We start from the raw sequence: 18349 nt of genomic DNA on the forward strand, positions 1-18349 counted from the left end.
GGACCAACATACTGGAATAAACTTCAGTCTACTCTAGAACAAAATCACATGACCTCACTCCCTATGCTAAAGTACAATATTAAAAAGATGATATTTGAAACATATTGCTAGCTATTATTGCTACTTCAAAATTGGGGTTGTAAATATTTTGCTTATCTCACTTTGTTTTTTTTGCTTTTTCTGTCTCAAAATGTCATTTTTTTTAAATGTAATGCGTCCGTATATGTTTTATGTTTATGCTTAGGACTACAAAGACAAGCCACTTTGGCTTCTGTGTATCTTAACCCATAAACCATGTATCTACGTATCTTTATTATCAAGGTAATTATTGTACATAAGTCAAGTTATTACAGGGATGTAAACTATGATGCTGATGGCACACTTGTTTAAAGACGTATTGTCACCAAAAAAATGACAATGACAATTAATAAAATCAGACTTTAAATAGGCCATTTTGCCGTTTTATTAAAGCTATTCCTTTCTATAAAAAATAAAAAATAAATAAATTATATTAATAAATAATTATTTCACTTATAAATAGACACAAGAAACGTTTAATTTTAACCAAAACGCATTGTCTGACGGACAATTTAAGTATTTTTTGCTTTAAATTACATTTTTTCAATTACAATTTAGGATGTTACAATGTGAAAATTTGCATAAAAAGGTCAGAAATTGAACTTTATTACATTAATGTTGTTTGGAATAACATTGCTCTTTAACCATAATTACTATACTCCATTTGTAGTAGTTATAAGAAGTATGTTTGATGATTGAGTTTTATAAGCTTATTTAATTGTATGTCATAGTGATATGCATGACGATATATTATGTATATGTATTATGAAAATGATAATACTTACACAAGAAGAGGAAGAACGATTATCTAAAAAAGGCCATTACATGGCTGCAGTCGCGTGCTCAAGTTAGTGTTTACCGACCGACGAACCGACCGACATAGTGAGCTGTAGAGTCGCGTTGCACGCCACTAATAACGAACATATGTAGTACAGTAATAGGAGAAAAAGTATTGTGCATACTAATATCTCTTTTTGTAGTTACCGTATATGTACGGTAATTAAATACATAATGAAAGCCGAAACATTTTAAGACGAAACACGCTAAGAATATGAAAACAACAACATTACAAAGCTGCAGTATATGCTTTCCTTTTAAACCAATTTAAATTGGTGATCCAGCAGGGGATTTGGCTGCCTTGTTACAGAATACTATATAGTAATGGTCATGATTAATAATATCATATCTTAAAACAAAAATATAAATATTCGCATAAATATCAATATTCGCAGCAACATTGATAACAATAAGCCAAAAACCGAATCACGTTTTGGCAAAACACATGCATTAATCAGAAACAATATTATATTTACATTGACAACTGATCAAAGACTTATTCTATATTCGTTGTCATTTAAACTATCTGAATAAATTCAATAACCGAGTCACTGTCATTGGAAATTTCCTTAATACAGTATCACATGTGTCTATTAAGTCACCTATCATTAATCTAGTCGTTAAATATAATGCCCGGATGGTACCCAAACTTTATGTGACAAACAAATGTGATGTGCCCATATATGAACATGATGATGTCATATCACTACCATATTTGGGCATATCACTACCATATTTGTGCATATCACTACCATATTTGTGCATATAACTACCATTATTTGAAAGCAAAACGAGCATCGTGAAATAAGCCAACATTTTTAATAAGTCTGGTGCTACAAGACAGTTTTTTTAATGTATTTTTATGTATGTTTTTAGTCTATTTCTCTAAAACAAACAACAGGACCATATGTAAAACAGGTGCAATATCTGTACCCGATATGTTTTTATCCTGTAAAAATACGTTTTAAAGAAAGAAAGATATGTTATACCTGGAGCTAACTTCGAGTACAAAATTCGAAGAATTACCTCTGTATAAAGTTAATTCATTCATTCATTCAATCTTTTATTTCGGAATCTCTGGTCCATAGAAGGTAAAAATTATACATAAATGAAATAAAATAAAAAAGACAAATTACTACTACTCATCTCAGGATGGCATTACACCTGGAGAGCATCTTCGACTTAACTAAGACGTTGCTTAATTATAATCGTTGAGACTAAAACATTTTCGCTTGCATTTAGTCTACCCATCAGGCCATATATTGATTTTCTTAACAATTCATAAAAAGAAGGAATTCTACATTCCGTAAACATAAGGCTGCTGACACTGCAATGTCGAGACCTTTGCAGCAACATTCTTAAACCATGTTTTTATAATTTTAAATATTTTTAACAGGCAATATTGGAGGTTACTTCCCGAAATGGTGACTTTAATCCGATCATAACGCCAATAATACACGCTGCACATCTAAACAATTATCACATCATCAAAATCCTGCTGAAAAATGGGTCAGAGATATGTTCACCAAGTAAATGGGAAGATGAGGAAGACTACACACTAGAGAGCTGTATATCCACTTACGACATTTACCGAGCTTTATCTAGTCCAGCTTATATATCGTTAACGGCCCTTGATCCGATAAACGAAGCGTTTAGACTGAGTAAACGACTTCAGGAATTGAAATATTGGAGGGTGGAATTTGGGGACGAGTTCCACGCTTTAGCTGAGCAGTGTGCGAGCTATGCGGCCGATCTTCTTGATCATATTCGAAGCTCTCAGGAGCAGATGATACTGTTTAACTACGCAAAAGACAGGAAAGATGAGACAGAAATAAAAACATTAGCTCCAAAACGAGTGAAGCTTGCCATAGATTGTGGTCAGAAAAAGGTAAGTGTTGGAGATTTAAATTTAATAATATATTCATGAGTTGTGACATCGAATCAGAACTTTCGAAATGAAGTTTCGATTTGCAACATTTCGTAGAAGAAGAAAAAATGAAACAACGTATTTTCCATCCAACCATAACAGCCATGCAATCAAAATGATTGTTATATCTTTTTTATTGACATGAGCGGTATATTACACCACATATTCATGTAGATTATTATCCAATAAAGTCGTTTTAAATTCATTGTAGTATAATGTGTCGAGCAATGTTTCTAGCAGCATCAGAGGAGCTAATGCGTTATTGATAATGATACAGTCTGGGGATCCTTTGGCGAAATTATGTGTTTTTTATGAACACGGCGTTAAGATTAGGAATTACAGAATTATAAGCAGTAAATAAAAAATTGTTACGGTAGTATATACCGATGTCACATACTTAGATCAGAGCCTTATATTTGCATGTTAAGCTTGGTTCCCACTACCACAATGACGTAAGAACAACGCAAGCGAGTTGGCCAATGACAAGCGACGGCGGTTTGAATAATCCATCGCCTGGGATTGGTCAAATTACTTGCGTTGCGCCTATGTCCTTGCGTTGTGACCTAGTGGAAACCAAGCTTTAGACGGGTTCAGTGGTATCTGAGCACATTTGAGTACTTTGATTGGCTAAATTTTTAATTCACACTATCTGCGCTGATTGTCCATATTGGAAATAACCAACACTAAATTTCACTAACGTAACTAATTTTTATAGAAATTAGTCTTCTCTCACAATAATATAATAGTACCTTTTGAATGCCACACAAGTCACTAACAGGGTTTCAAGTCACCATTTTATTATTTTGTACGACGAGAGGGCGCTAATCAACATTAAAAAAAAAAATTACGAGAAGATTGCACTCTTCATTCACTAAGAACAATTCTTTTTAAATAAAAATAAAAGCTCGATGGAAATGAATGTGATTTAATATTTATGACTTGTTAATAAATGTGGTTGTTAATAGGTCACATGACATCCGAAACAATGCATAGCAACAACCCGCCTAATGAATGCAGTTAAACAATGCATAGCAACAACTCGCCTAATGAATGCAGTTAAACAATGCATAGCAACAACCCGCCTAATGAATGCAGTTAAACAATGCATAGCAACAACCCGCCTAATGAATGCAGTTAAGCAATGCATAGCAACAACCCGCCTAATGAATGCAGTTAAACAATGCATAGCAACAACCCACCAAATGAATGCAGTTAAACAATGCATAGCAACAACCCGCCTAATGAATGCAGTTAAACAATGCATAGCAACAACCCGCCTAATGAATGCAGTTAAACAATGCATAGCAACAACCCACCAAATGAATGCAGTTAAACAATGCATAGCAACAACCCGCCTAATGAATGCAGTTAAACAATGCATAGCAACAACCCGCCTAATGAATTAATTGGGATCTAAATTGCTAAATATAATAATTTATATAACTATAATAGTTATGTTTACAATAATCAAATAATATAATTACAGCGAGAAAAAATAGACTTGTGGAATAAATCGTCATAGCGCCATCTATTGAGCTGATAAATTGAAAACTTTTTTTGATTAGAGTTACACCAATAGAATTAAATATACACTTAGAGAGAGAGAGTGGTATAATGTAGTCCTTAATACATGGACACGGTAACTGCTTTGAAAATGCATGATTACATATATAAAAGGTAAAGGCAATGGCACAATTAACAAGACTCGCATAAAAAAGGTCCATCGGAAAGGATATACCTTTGATTCAAGAAAATCAAATGCAAGGTAGAGATTTGTTTACCTACATTTGCCAATTTGGTTTAACATATTACACAATAAACTCCATTTGCGAAAATAAAAGGTCGTGAATTTAGGGCCGCGAAAATGTTGGGCTTGACATTATAATTATAAAATAAGTGTACGAATTCATGATAAAGATGTGTTATGAAATAGATTCAATGCAGTAAAATGGTTAAAATTTAACTAGTAATATTTAAGATATGACGTCTTGTGGAATATAACTTTATGTGCGAAAATTGCTTACAATATTAAAGTTGTGACGTGTAATAGGTGCATTGGTATTAGAAGTGGGAAAATATCTCCCAGAGCGAAATGCATACATAGGACATTAATTTGGCTTCTATCTTTGATGAGTTAAAACAGTCAAGGTCATTTTGTATGAATTATTAATTCATACAAAATAATAATATAATTCATACAAAATGAATTACTATATTTGAATATTCCTATTAGGCGTATACCACTATTCCATTCTATACGAGTTGTTCTAATAACGGATTGTACTTAAATCTTTTGCGGACCTGGTTTAACGTAATACATATAACTGTCATAATGTAAGAATTATTAAAATGTAGATAAACATTATATCGTGTGTTTCTTTAACTGTAAGCCTATAGCTACTGTATTAATAGTAAGCAAAGTTGGGAATATAAAGGCCTTATACTCAGAGAGATTTGATTTTGCAGCGGCAGATCACACCCATACCCACACACACACACAAATAAATTACTATACAATTATTGTATATATTATATAATGTGAAATGGGGTTTTCAACAGTTTGTCGCGCATCAATTCTAATATTATTATAAATATTCTACATAATAATTGTTTATATCAGGTATTATATAATGTGTAAGTTCTTCTTTTTTAAAACAGTTCGTCGCGCACCGATTCTGCCAACAATATCTGACGGAGACATGGTACCGCGACCTGTCGATACATCGAAGTCAGAGCAGCATTAAGACGATCATATTTACATTATCTGCGGCCTTGTTGTTCCCTGTACTTGCAGTTGCTAATATTCTTTCAAGAAACTGGAAGCCAGGCCGATGGATAGAAATCCCATACATCAAATTCATCTGCCATTCAGCCTCACAGTTCACCTTCTTCTTGCTTATCATCGTCAACAACTATGTTAGCACACATGATCCTAACTCAGCGGCCAATGAAACCGACACGTTAACACTGCTGAAATATGCTTCTATAATACTTATATCAATATATGTTCTTAGTAAGTAATTTTATAATATTTCAATCATTAAATGTTAAAACACACAGATATAGGTAATAGCATGGATCTAAAGCGTGGTTCTCACTTAGCGACGTAACGTAACGCAATCGACGCAACGTAACAAAAAGGCCCTTCCAATCATAGTGTTTTATTTCATTATAAAACAATCAAATCAAAACTGCGATGTTTGCAGCACAGTTGCGTCGTTAGTTCCCACTTGTGATTACGCAATACAGCACTTTGCGTAGGTTCCCACTTGTGATTACGCAATACAGCACTTTGCGTCAATACGTCGCTGCGTTACGTGGCGTTGTAGTGGGAACCAAGCTTTAATTAAGAAACAAGCTTACGAAAAACTAATCAAAATGTGAAACTAAATAAATGACAAGCTGTACATAACCATACGGATACATTAACTGAAAAATAGATGGGCTATAGTCCTACCAGCTGTACATAACCATACGGATACATTAACTGAAAATAGATGGGCTATAGTCCTACCTACCAGCTGTACATAACCATACGGATACATTAACTGAAAAATAGATGGGCTATAGTCCTACCTACCAGCTGTACATAACCATACGGATACATTAACTGAAAAATAGATGGTCTATAGTCCTACCTACCAGCTGTACATAACCATACGGATACATTAACTGAAAAATAGATAGTCTATAGTCTTACCTACCAGCTGTACATAACCATACGGATACATTAACTGAAAAATAGATGGGCTATAGTTCTACCTACCAGGTTCAAACGATAACCAGTATATGGGCTAAGTCTAATGGCTATACCAGTGACTGGGAAGGAGAATTAACCACTCCTTTCCAAATTTAATTAACCAAAATTATATATTTGTATCACGCAAAGAAAACAACCGGCGCCTAATAGATGTTCGCCCAACTTTAATCCACTCTAACATATATTTTATCAGTCATAATACTAAATAGAATAACAAAAACATGAAATAAATTATATCGCTATTAAAACAGATCTATTGAGGTATATCCTGAATGCATGAATATTAGGAATAGTCGCAGTCTATTGTTGACTGTATATTCGTGACAAGAGAGAATCCTCAGGGAGGAAAAGAAATTGTACATTGATATGGTTTTGTTACAATATGCCTAGGGAAATCATTCAAAGTACTTCAATATATAGAATCGAAGTAAAAAGCTATGAAAATATCATTTTATGTGTATTAGTGCTATTGAATTATAATAATTAATTAAAAATATGTGCAAGCAATCTAAAATTGTTTTTGGAAAAATACACTTCTTGTTATTCGTTGTGACGCCTCCTTAAATTGCTGAAACAAGCTGACAAAATCAGTAACACTTTGATTTAGGAAAGAAGTAAATCATAATAATAATGTATGAATTAAAAAGCATGGAATAAAAAATACCTGTAAAAACCAGCAATGCCATTGTATTCATAAATTAAATTAAAAAAAAAAAAAAAAAAAAAAATTGTTTATCTCCAAATCTCTCTATAGGTTACTTCATTCTAATGTCTGCTCTATAATAACGAGCCTAAATTCTTCTTAATCGTTTATGAAATGTAATAGCTAGTGGCTTATTGAAATCCCAAGGAATTCGTTCATGGGAAATGATTTGAAATATATTAGTAATCTAAATAATTTAAGAACATGAATTAATTAACATACCGACAGGGAATGAGTTTTGCATGCCTAGATGTTTTCACGTTATGGCTGATGAGGGCGTACTGTATATAGCAAGTATTTTGTTTCTTTATAGTATGTTTATACAACTGAGGACTAGTGCTGTTCCGCCGTACCACGCCGATGGTGTTAAAGAGTCGCTATCCAATCGAGTTTGAACAATACTATGAAAGCCCCAGTGGTCTAATAGTTAGGACATCTGCATATCAAGCAGGCGGTCCGAGTTCGAGTCTCGGTTGGGGCGACTTTTTCTCATTCTCACAGATTTCCTCATCTTCATCGTTTCAAATTAATTAATTAAATTTCAGTATATCACCGGGCGGTTTAGATGTTCATTGTCTAATGTGTTTATATATATATATAAAAAAATCTCTTCGGAGATCCCGCCTCGTGAATAAAAATACTGAAAGATGAGGGCGTATCAATTTGATCTCTGGTGCGCGTGCGTACAACTGAGGACTAGTGCTGTTCCGCCGTACCACGCCGAGGGTGTTAAAGAGTCGCTATCCAATCGAGTTTGAACAATACCATGAAAGCCCCAGTGGCCTAATGGTTAGGACATCTGCATATCAAGCAGGCGGTCCGAGTTCGAGTCTCGGTTGGGCGACTTTTTCTCATTCTCACAGATTTCCCCATATTTATCGTTTCAAATTAATTAATTAAATTTCAGTATATCACCGGGCGGTTTAGAATTAATGTTCATTGCCTAATGTGTTTATATATATACAGTATATATATATTTGCACTGATAAAGGGCTAGTGTTGCCCGAAAGCTCTGCTAACTTTTCTGGCTGTTTTGATTTAGCTTTTCGCTTTTATTTTGTATCTCCATTGAGATCCAGCCACTGATACCCACAGCATTGTCATTTTTTCAGTAATTTGCCTTTGGATTTATATTTATATTTGCACAAACACAATAAAACAAAACTAATACCCCATGGTAATGTAATATATATATATATATATATATATATAATATATAAACACATTAGGCAAAGAACATTGCCCCAACCGAGTCGCCCCAACCGAGACTCGAACTCGGACCGCCTGCTTGATATGCAGATGTCCTAACCATTAGACCACTATATATATATATATTTGTTCATAATAATAATAACATTTAATGTGTGCACTTTGTGATGTCGGGGAAATTTCACGTAGAATAGAAAGAAACACTTTTTAAAATTTTATTTTATTCTTTTTTCCTCCTTTTTTCCGTAGGCCTAACGTGGTACTTAATTTGCGAAATTAACCGACAGGCAGTCCAATGGAAGACCTTGTATGATGCCTTGTACTTGTCGTTATTCTGGGTCTACTTTTTCATATCGATTACAACATGGATACAGGTAAAAGACTTGTCGGTACTGTAGGCCTAAGAGTAAACCGTTCTTCTAAGTCAAATGTTATATCTGTTGTATTGTTTTTGTATCCGCCTATGACAATTGTGCCCCTAAATACTGTTTTCATATCGAATTGCAACATGGATACAGGTAGAAGATTTTCCATCGGTACTGTAAGAGTAAATCTATGGTTTTCTTCTCATTGCTAAATTCAAATGTTATATCTGTTGTATTGTATTTGTATCTATAGCAATTGTGCCTCAAAATACTTCTCCGTGCTTCTATTGGTTGTTTTTTGACCTTAGACCTACTTATTCGATCTTTTTATAGAAATAAAAACATTAATCCCTATAATACCTAACTTCTTTAATCCTGTTTTATTTTCAGATGCGAGACACAGATTTAACATCAACATCACCATCAGCAACTGCCTTACCTAACAGCACCATACCTGTAGAATATACGTGGCTGAAGGACGAACTGGATGGCATCAAGAAAGTATGTGCCGAAAAGTCAACATCCAAGACGGCAACAACTACCGCATCAAAGCGAAAACTCTACAAACCACGCCCGTATAACGGCGACTCAAGCTCTCCCGATAACTTAGACATTCTGATCCTATACGCAGATGTAGCTCTAGCGTTTGCTAAAGTTTTAGCTGTTCTCCGGATGATGACGCTATTGGTGTGGAGTCGCCACGTAGGCCCTATGCATATATCTCTTCTGCGGACTCTTGTTGATATTGCCAAGTTTATGCTCATTTTTGTTTTCGTTTGGTTTGCATTTTCTCTCGGGATGAATCAGATATATTGGTATTACGAACAAGATATATTTGGTGTTATTGGTTTTAAAACGTAAGTTTCTGAGTCATGAGTGTAGATCGACTTACTCACATCAAGTAATTTCACTCTTTCTTGGTCACATATAATAATATAGCCCGAAAGTTTACGAGTTCTGTGTGTAGATAGGTCTATAGTCACACAATAATACAACCCAAAAGTTTCCGAGTCCTGTGTGTAGATTGACCTATAGTCACATAATAATATAGCCCAAAAGTTTCCGAGTCCTGTGTGTAGATCGGCCTATAGTCACATAATATTACAACCCAAAAGTTTCCGAGTCCTGTGTGTAGATCGGCCTATAGTCACATAACAATACAACCCGAAAGTTTCCGAGTCCTGTGTGTAGATCGGCCTATAGTCACATAACAATACAGCCCGAAAGTTTCGGAGTCCTGTGTGTAGATCGGCCTATAGTCACATAACAATATAACCCGAAAGTGTCCGAGTCCTGTGTGTAGATCGGCTAGTCACATAATAATACAGCCCGAAAGTTTCCGAGTCCTGTGTGTAGATCGGCTAGTCACATAATAATACAGCCCGAAAGTTTCCGAGTCCTGTGTGTAGATCGGCTAGTCACATAACAATATACAGCCCGAAAGTTTCCGAGTCTTGTGTGTAGATCGGCCTATAGTCACATAACAATATAACCCGAAAGTTTCCGAGTCCTGTGTGTAGATCGGCCTATAGTCACATAACAATATAACCCGAAAGTGTCCGAGTCCTGTGTGTAGATCGGCTAGTCACTTAATAATACAGCCCGAAAGTTTCCGAGTCCTGTGTGTAGATCGGCTAGTCACATAATAATACAGCCCGAAAGTTTCCGAGTCATGTGTGTAGATCGGCTAGTCACATAATAATAAAACCCGAAAGTTTCCGAGTCCTGCGTGTAGATCGGCTAGTCACATGATAATAAAACCCGAAAGTTTCCGAGTCCTGTGTGTAGATCGGCTTATAGTCACTAATAATACAGCCCGATTCGCGATATATAACATTCAATATAACAATACATAAACAAACTACAGTAGTACAATTTATTATATTTAAATGCAGCAGTGCTATTATTTTCTCACAAAGACAGCAACATCAAATGAGAACAACCTCATACTATACACCGAAGGTAGTGAAATAATATTTAAACGATATGTGCCTATGAGCAGACGATCATAGATGGATATTATTATATATTATAGATAATAAGCGCCATGAGCCATGGGTAAGGGATATCCGTGCTATAAGTTTTCATTTAATTTAACGGGCAATGAATGTTAATAGATAATTCTTCATTTAACACAATCTTCTTTTTTTCCAGCCTAACTAACAGTTTATTGTCCCTGTTCTGGTCACTGTTCGGCGTGTCAGAGACTACAGTGTTTACGGGTCACGATAAATACCATGATATAACGGAGGTAGCAGGAATGGGAATGTATTCTCTCTATCACGTGTTCGCCATAGTAGTCCTGTTGAACCTTCTGATTGCAATGATGAGTAATACGTACACTAAAATTGAGGTATGACGTTTGCAAATAAAGTTAATATAATACAAATAATGAATATTTATGAGTTGGATGGTGAGAATATTTCATTGAAAGATTGAGTGAGCAGTCAATTCACACACAGCAGTGACTGCTCCAATACGGGCTTCAAAGTGCAAAAAATAATTGGTTGGTCAAATCTTATAGATCATTCAAACTATTGACCACAACCAACCATGTCCAACGTACAACCTAAAACTGATGACACTGAAACGTGGCGTCCAAGAAAAGAAAAATTTACAGGAAAAAACAAATTGAGTTTATTTATTACACCTCCGTCAAGGGGTTATGCAATCGCCCTGGTTTATTTGCCTAAATGCTTGTTTGTCTTCTGTCTAAGCAATATTAAGTCAAACCACTGAATGAATTTTGACAACATTTTCCCCATAAATAGGGTTAGATTATTCAAAAGATATAAACAATTCATTCATAACATTTATTTCTCTTTTCTTTTATGTGCAAAGTTTGTGATAAATTAATTTTATAAATAGGCCTAAGAACGGCGAAACTCAAACGGCGAAACCCCAAAAGCGAAAAACTGGGAAGGGCTGCCTAAAATGAATAAGGTACAATGTTATCGAATAACACAAATAAAAACCAAAAACTAAATAAATGAAACCGATGCTTAATATTTTTATCTAATTTGTCCATGTTTTAGGAAGATGCTGACATTGAATGGAAGTACGCAAGATCACGACTTTGGCTGGAGTATTTTGACGACAACATCACCATTCCACCGCCTTTCAACTTGTTACCACGACCTGGCCCATGTTTTAGACGCCTCAAGTGCATTCTCGGATTTCCCTGTTCAGAATCTTTGAAGCAAAATAGGGTAAACTATGCTGTTTTTTAAAAATAAATTATTTTATATACTGAATTTGGTGCAAGCACAGAGGCGCGTCACAAGGTGGCACCACCTTAACTTCAAGGCGCCTCAGATAACAAATACAACATTTTAAAACAAACAGAATTGAAACATCAATCATTAATCTTCCAGAATTAACAAGAAATTGTTGTACATAATAAAACAATACAGCATTTTCACAATTCGTTAAAAAAGAAAATTCCTTGGCAAAGATATCCTAAAAAATTGATTTAGCGCTTACAAATAGAACATCATCTTTGTGACCCCCTTCCACTAACTTCTATGCAGTTGCTAAAATATTACAATAAACTTCGATTGCTAACGAATTATTAATCTAAACTTCGGACAGCACTTTTTCCCTGTTAAAAAAAGCCATTTTCAAAAGCTCATTGAAGTTTCACAGTTCCCTTTAACCAGTTTTAAATTTAGTATTATTATCATTATTTTGCACTTGCGCAGATACACTCTTATACCAGTCAATGGGTGAAAACGGTTTAAAACTGAAGTTGACCTTTACAATGACTCTGATATTGCTATATCTACCTGTATTTATATTATTAATTATCTACAAAGTCTTTTAAAAGACAACGTATTTCTCATATGTTTTGCGTAGATTTATATTCATATTCAGGTGATCAGGTGACATACTTGGATGATTGAAATATACATACAAATGATATATTGAATGTCGATGCAAAACGTATTATATTGTCATTACCACGTCTAACTAAACCTGCCCTGGATGATTCATTTTAGTACACACTAAGCTCCATTTGATATCATTATACATTGACAACATTAGAGATTATTGTTAGTAAATAAGAATTATACTAAGTTTGAGAATCATAGTCACATTATGGTCATTATGTAGAGATTGATGAACCATGAGAGTAATTAATATATAGAGAGAAAGGATGGTGATACAGTGTGTATAAAACAGGACTAATGGTAGACTAAACTAAAAACACCAAAGCTCTGTCTACACTATCAAACTTATTTGACAAAAAAGTGTGATATGACCAAATATGGTAGTGATACTATGCTTAAATATGGTAGTTATATGACATCATCATGTCCATATAGTGGCACATCACATTTTTGATAGTTGATAGTGTAGATAGAGCTTTAGTAGGCTTAAGATAAACACATCGGGCTACATTTGTTCTTAAAAGTATTGTTGAATGTAGATTTTAACTGCATCTGTCGATGTTTAATTTGGCCACTTTTTCCAATTTGTGAGATTACTTAGATGCGAGGTGGCAAAATTGTTCAGAATGGATTTAAATACAAATCAGTAGGCCTATGGTGGTATATATGAATTACAATTATTTACGGGGAAATAATTGCGAAACCCAATCAATTTGCAGAATAGTACGCTTCTCTGATTACCATGCAGTAATCAACGAACCTATCAAATGTAATGCTCTATCGTCTAGATTTGGTCGAACAATAAAGAAATAATCAAATAATATATATTATAAGGTGGACCTGCAGAAAACCAAATTATATACAGATACATATTTCTAAATGTTCATAACTTAGCCAAGGTTCACAGAATCTAAGCTGCATCTATATCCTTCATAATTAAGTACGGATCTAATTAGATAGATTAGACAAATCAAAACTGAACTAAATCGCAGTAACTAAGAAATAACGGAATTGTGAACTTGCATTAAAATTGATGAGTTTTATTTTAGGTACAACAATTATCATACTGAAATACAGTAGGCATATATCTCAATTGCCAAAAATGTAAGATCTAAGAATGAATTACGCATGCCCAAAAACCAATCAGCCTTTAGGGCTTCCAAACGCAAAATTCCGAAAGCGATTCTTAAAACAAAGAGTGAAGACACTTCTAATAAAACAGAATTTTTTTTTTCTTACAGGCTGGGTATTCACGAGCAAAAAGTCAATTCTGGATTCATTACAAAGTAAATAGTAAATTAGATTACTGTTTTTTACACTTTATGTTTAGAGCTAGGCCTAATAGTCTAGCTTGTACACCGTGGACACATGGAGGAAAACAAAATTCCTCCATGGTGGAGACAATGCTAGAATTAGAACAAAAAAAGGTTATGTATTAGTCTTGGATAAGTTACGAAGATTTATAATTATAATTCAACTATATTTAACTTTGTTTAACATTGTTTATTGCTAATTTATTACAAACAAAAAAACCGAATTAATGTTTGGAAACGTTCATATCTATCTATTCTGGAAATTATAATTACTTGAGACAACATCATTTCGATTTAACAAAAGTCAAGATCATTAAGCTTAGGCAGACGTTACGGTTCACGTGGAACAATGTGTGATTATCATATTAACCATACAAAATAGAAAGTTCATAGTGATAACATAACTTGTGAAAATTAGACAAACTGTTTACCGTAACTAATGTAGTCTAGTTACATGATGAGGGAAGTCTCCATGGTTACAGCTTACGTCATACATCACGCGCATGTTAAAAAATATCATGATTCCTATATCAAATTTGAAAATGAGATAATTTTGTAATATTAGTCAAATATCAATAATTTTACAGAAATTTTAGAGAAATTATTAAAAAAACTGATATTTTAGTCGGTTATATGCCGCAGACATTTGATGATAATGGAAATGGAAAGGACTCGATGCAGTAAATACCAACAAAAAAACTATATTCACCTGCTGTATTTATAATTCACCTGCTGTATTTATAATTCACCTGCTGTATTTATAATTCACCTGATTTTCTACGTTACTTTGATGAACATTATACAATCACTTCTCTATTGTCGTGCACACACTCTTTTGTCAGCATTTTGGTCGTGAAATAATTATCTATTTTCCCACAATCTGTTAGATATCAGACCTTCTTAGAATGTACCAAATCTCTGTAGAATGAAATTATACTTTCTGAAAGATTTGAATTTCTTTTAAAGTAATTTTTCTTGTTTTTTTGTTTTTTGTTTGTTTTTTTTGTGTGTTATTGTTGATTATAAATAATTTACCTTATTGTTTTTAAGGGTCTCGAAGCTTTGCTTATTCTGAGTTCCCTTTATTTTGAGTTCCCTTTATTTTGAGTTCCCTTTATTTTGAGTTCCCTCTATTTTGAGTTCCCTCTATTTTGAGTTCCCTTTATTTTGAGTTCCCTTTATTTTGAGTTTCCTTTTTCCTTTTTGATGACATTTTGTTATATTTATCCTTGGGTTTTTGAAATACATTGTTTTTGATTGATTGAAATTAATAATGAATATTTTTGCATACATTCGACAAAATTCATTTTCAAAATGTGTTGGTTTGTTTGTTTCAGCAAGAAGGAACACACTTTCAGATTTCTAGTTATGCTACTTGTATATAAATTGAATGTATACTTTCTGGATTTAGAAGCGGGATGATCAATTGGCTAAAGGATAACATTTAAATACTGTTAACCCAAAGGCGATGACAAGTAATGAGGCCTAATACATATGGGAATATTTTCTAAATAAGATTTCTTGAATGTGTGTTGATATTAACAAGGGTCTTCATGTCTGTAGAGATCGTTTTTGTTGACGAGTATTCGCCACGAGTATAATTTATTTTAAGTTCGATCATTACTAAAGTAGGTCTAGGCCTAGCTTTGCCTTCTAATGAGTCATTTTAAAATCATTCCGCATATCTTGTTTTCCGGTGAACGTAATTAGACAGATCAGATTATTATTTCTAAATATGGAGCTTAACTTCCATTTTTGTTACAAGCAGTTCCGATACTGCATCACAAAAGAAATTTGAGATAGTGTTTACCGACCGATCGACCAACCGACAGACCACCCGACCGACATAGTGATCTGTAGAGTCGCGTTTGTACGCAACTAAAAACAGAACAGTGTATTCTGTTGAGCCGTCAACAGCCAGTTAAAATGCGTTAGTAACGACTAACGAGTTGACATCAGCATTTGATACATAATGTACAAAAACCTAGTTTTATAGTTGCCAATTACATGCCGTAACTGGGTTGCACATGTCTGGTTAATTTCGTTTTCGTAATTTTGAACGAAGAAAAATTGCATTTCTAAAACGATTCAACAGTTAATAGGTAAATTTAAATGTATCGAAATAGGTTGATAAAGCTCTACCTTTATATATACGGTATTAACAAAAACTGTTCCTAATTTCCCTTATATAAAAAAAAGCTAGGCCAGGTTAACTTACAAGGTTAGCAGTGTTTTTTATCTTTAATCATGAAATGTATGTGCGTATGTATTTTGATATCAACTGATTTATTAGTGTGCCAATTTACGATGTCATATGATGATCTATATAAAGTCTAAAGTTATCATACAAATCAAAAATCTTGTTTAATTTATGTTCTTTTATCATTCAGAAATTGCTTTCAAAAATTGGCAGACGATACCATTTTGACTCCAAGGAAGAATTTGACGAAACTGGAAAGGTTATGGTGCAGACGGTAGCCAACTTACAGACAGACATGGTTGGCGCGCTTCGTAAGATCAACAATAATATATTGGATGTACAAAGTATCCTAGGCGCACCAGAAAAAGGCGTAGACGAAATGGGCAGCAATTTAATGCACGCGTTAAGGCTCTCAACTAGCGATAGCATTGATTCTGTTCGGTCTGGTTGTGAAGAGTCAACTAATTCTAAACTACCTTCCAGCTATAGTATACCATTTCATGACGAAGATGAACACATTTTTGCTGAACGTTCAAAGAAAAAAGACAGTGACACGACAACCATTACTGACACGGACGAGAATCATGTTGGGAATAACTCTGTTAGTTTCGGAGTAGACTTCATCGATGATATGGAATAATATTTTTATTTTTATTTGTTGACTAATATAATGTTTGTATAGATAAGGCGTTTCCAATAAAACAATTGATCCATTGTGCACGGAAATCAAGGAAAATAGAATTATTAACCAATCATCCAATAGTATTACAGTTGCAAAAAAACAAAATTAAAATCAAGGCTTATTTGAAACTTTGTCTTGAAACTCATAATACTAATGTCTAATTGTAATTATATACAGTTCATATTTCTGTATAGTGTAATGGTATTTATAAAGACAACTCCGCTGTAAATACCACATTTTGTATGGTACAGTTACAATGAAACGTATCAGTCTTTCGTTTTGTGCTTTAAACGAAATATGGACTTATATAAAAATGTCTTTAATACTTCCACTCAAAGGACGCAATGCAATGCGAGTTGACCAATGACAAGAGACAGTCAGAATAATCCATCAGTTGTAATTGGTCAACTAACTTAAACTTGGTTCACACTAGGAGGAAACACAGGGACATAAGACGCAACGCAGGTGAATTGTATATTGCGGATTACGTCTTTGCGTTACGTCTTAGTGGGAACCACGCTTTACGTTGCCTCTACGTCCTTGCGTAGCGCATCTGTGGCAACCAAGCTTAAATTAAAAAAAGACAGAAGCTGATATCAATGCTTGTTTTCTTATTGTAATGATAGTGTAATGATTATGATTGTACGTAGTATTGTAAAATGAATATGTCTATGAGGTGTCGCAGCTTACCATAATGTTTAACTTTACCAACTCGGTCTACTGATAGTAGACGAGTGAACAATTCAGTCGGAGCGTCGTGAAGGATTAACGACCGAAACATTTTTTTTTAATCCGTGACAATCAAAGGCTGCGCTGTATACGAATTCCGATCCGAAATGTGTGTAAAAATAAGTTTAGTCGATATATTATTAGCTTTTTCTTCTTATTTAATCTGTCCTGCATTGTTGAAACACGTTTGATAAATATGTTATTTCAAATTTAGTATATTATCATTATAATGTAACTTGTGATTGTTTATGTAAAATAAAACGTATGATCGTTTATTGTCAAAGCATATGAATATTTGTTAACTAATTATTGTTAGTGTCGATTCATTCCACTCTCTTCTTCAAAATTCATTCCATGGGAATTTCCGTTGCGTTGTGTTCTAGTGGGAACCACGCTTTAGCTAGCCTATCCCGACACTACAGTTGTATCTTTCTCAAAAGGTACCTCTGTTCCAAATGGATAGTTCTATAGGACTCGACCACGCTCCACACTGTGTCTTGGTAATCTCTTTGTAATTAAATGAAAGTCAAAAGCAGTTTTTCTTTCCAAATATGGAGAGACTTTTGAAATTAGGTCAATAAAACATTTTAGTCTTAATTGTGGTAATTTGAGAACTTATTTTCTCCGGCAAATGCGTCGTTTCCTCACAAATTGCA

General features: G+C 34.0%; 1 protein-coding gene across 1 annotated transcript in view; it reads left to right on the plus strand.

The window, feature by feature from the left end:
* The window catches only part of LOC140063005 (short transient receptor potential channel 4-like), a 30556-nt gene extending 12409 nt beyond the window's left edge, over positions 1-18147 (plus strand). The window contains exons 3-10 of the mRNA XM_072109433.1: positions 2312-2803; positions 5501-5855; positions 8764-8888; positions 9270-9736; positions 11034-11232; positions 11915-12088; positions 14011-14055; positions 16473-18147. Coding sequence (XP_071965534.1) covers positions 2312-2803; positions 5501-5855; positions 8764-8888; positions 9270-9736; positions 11034-11232; positions 11915-12088; positions 14011-14055; positions 16473-16922 — 2307 coding nt within the window. The 3' untranslated portion in view covers positions 16923-18147. The remainder of the gene's footprint in view (positions 1-2311; positions 2804-5500; positions 5856-8763; positions 8889-9269; positions 9737-11033; positions 11233-11914; positions 12089-14010; positions 14056-16472) is intronic.
* The last annotated feature ends 202 nt before the right edge of the window (positions 18148-18349 follow it).

Source organism: Antedon mediterranea, chromosome 11, assembly GCF_964355755.1.
Source record: "Antedon mediterranea chromosome 11, ecAntMedi1.1, whole genome shotgun sequence".
Lineage (NCBI taxonomy): Eukaryota > Metazoa > Echinodermata > Crinoidea > Comatulida > Antedonidae > Antedon > Antedon mediterranea.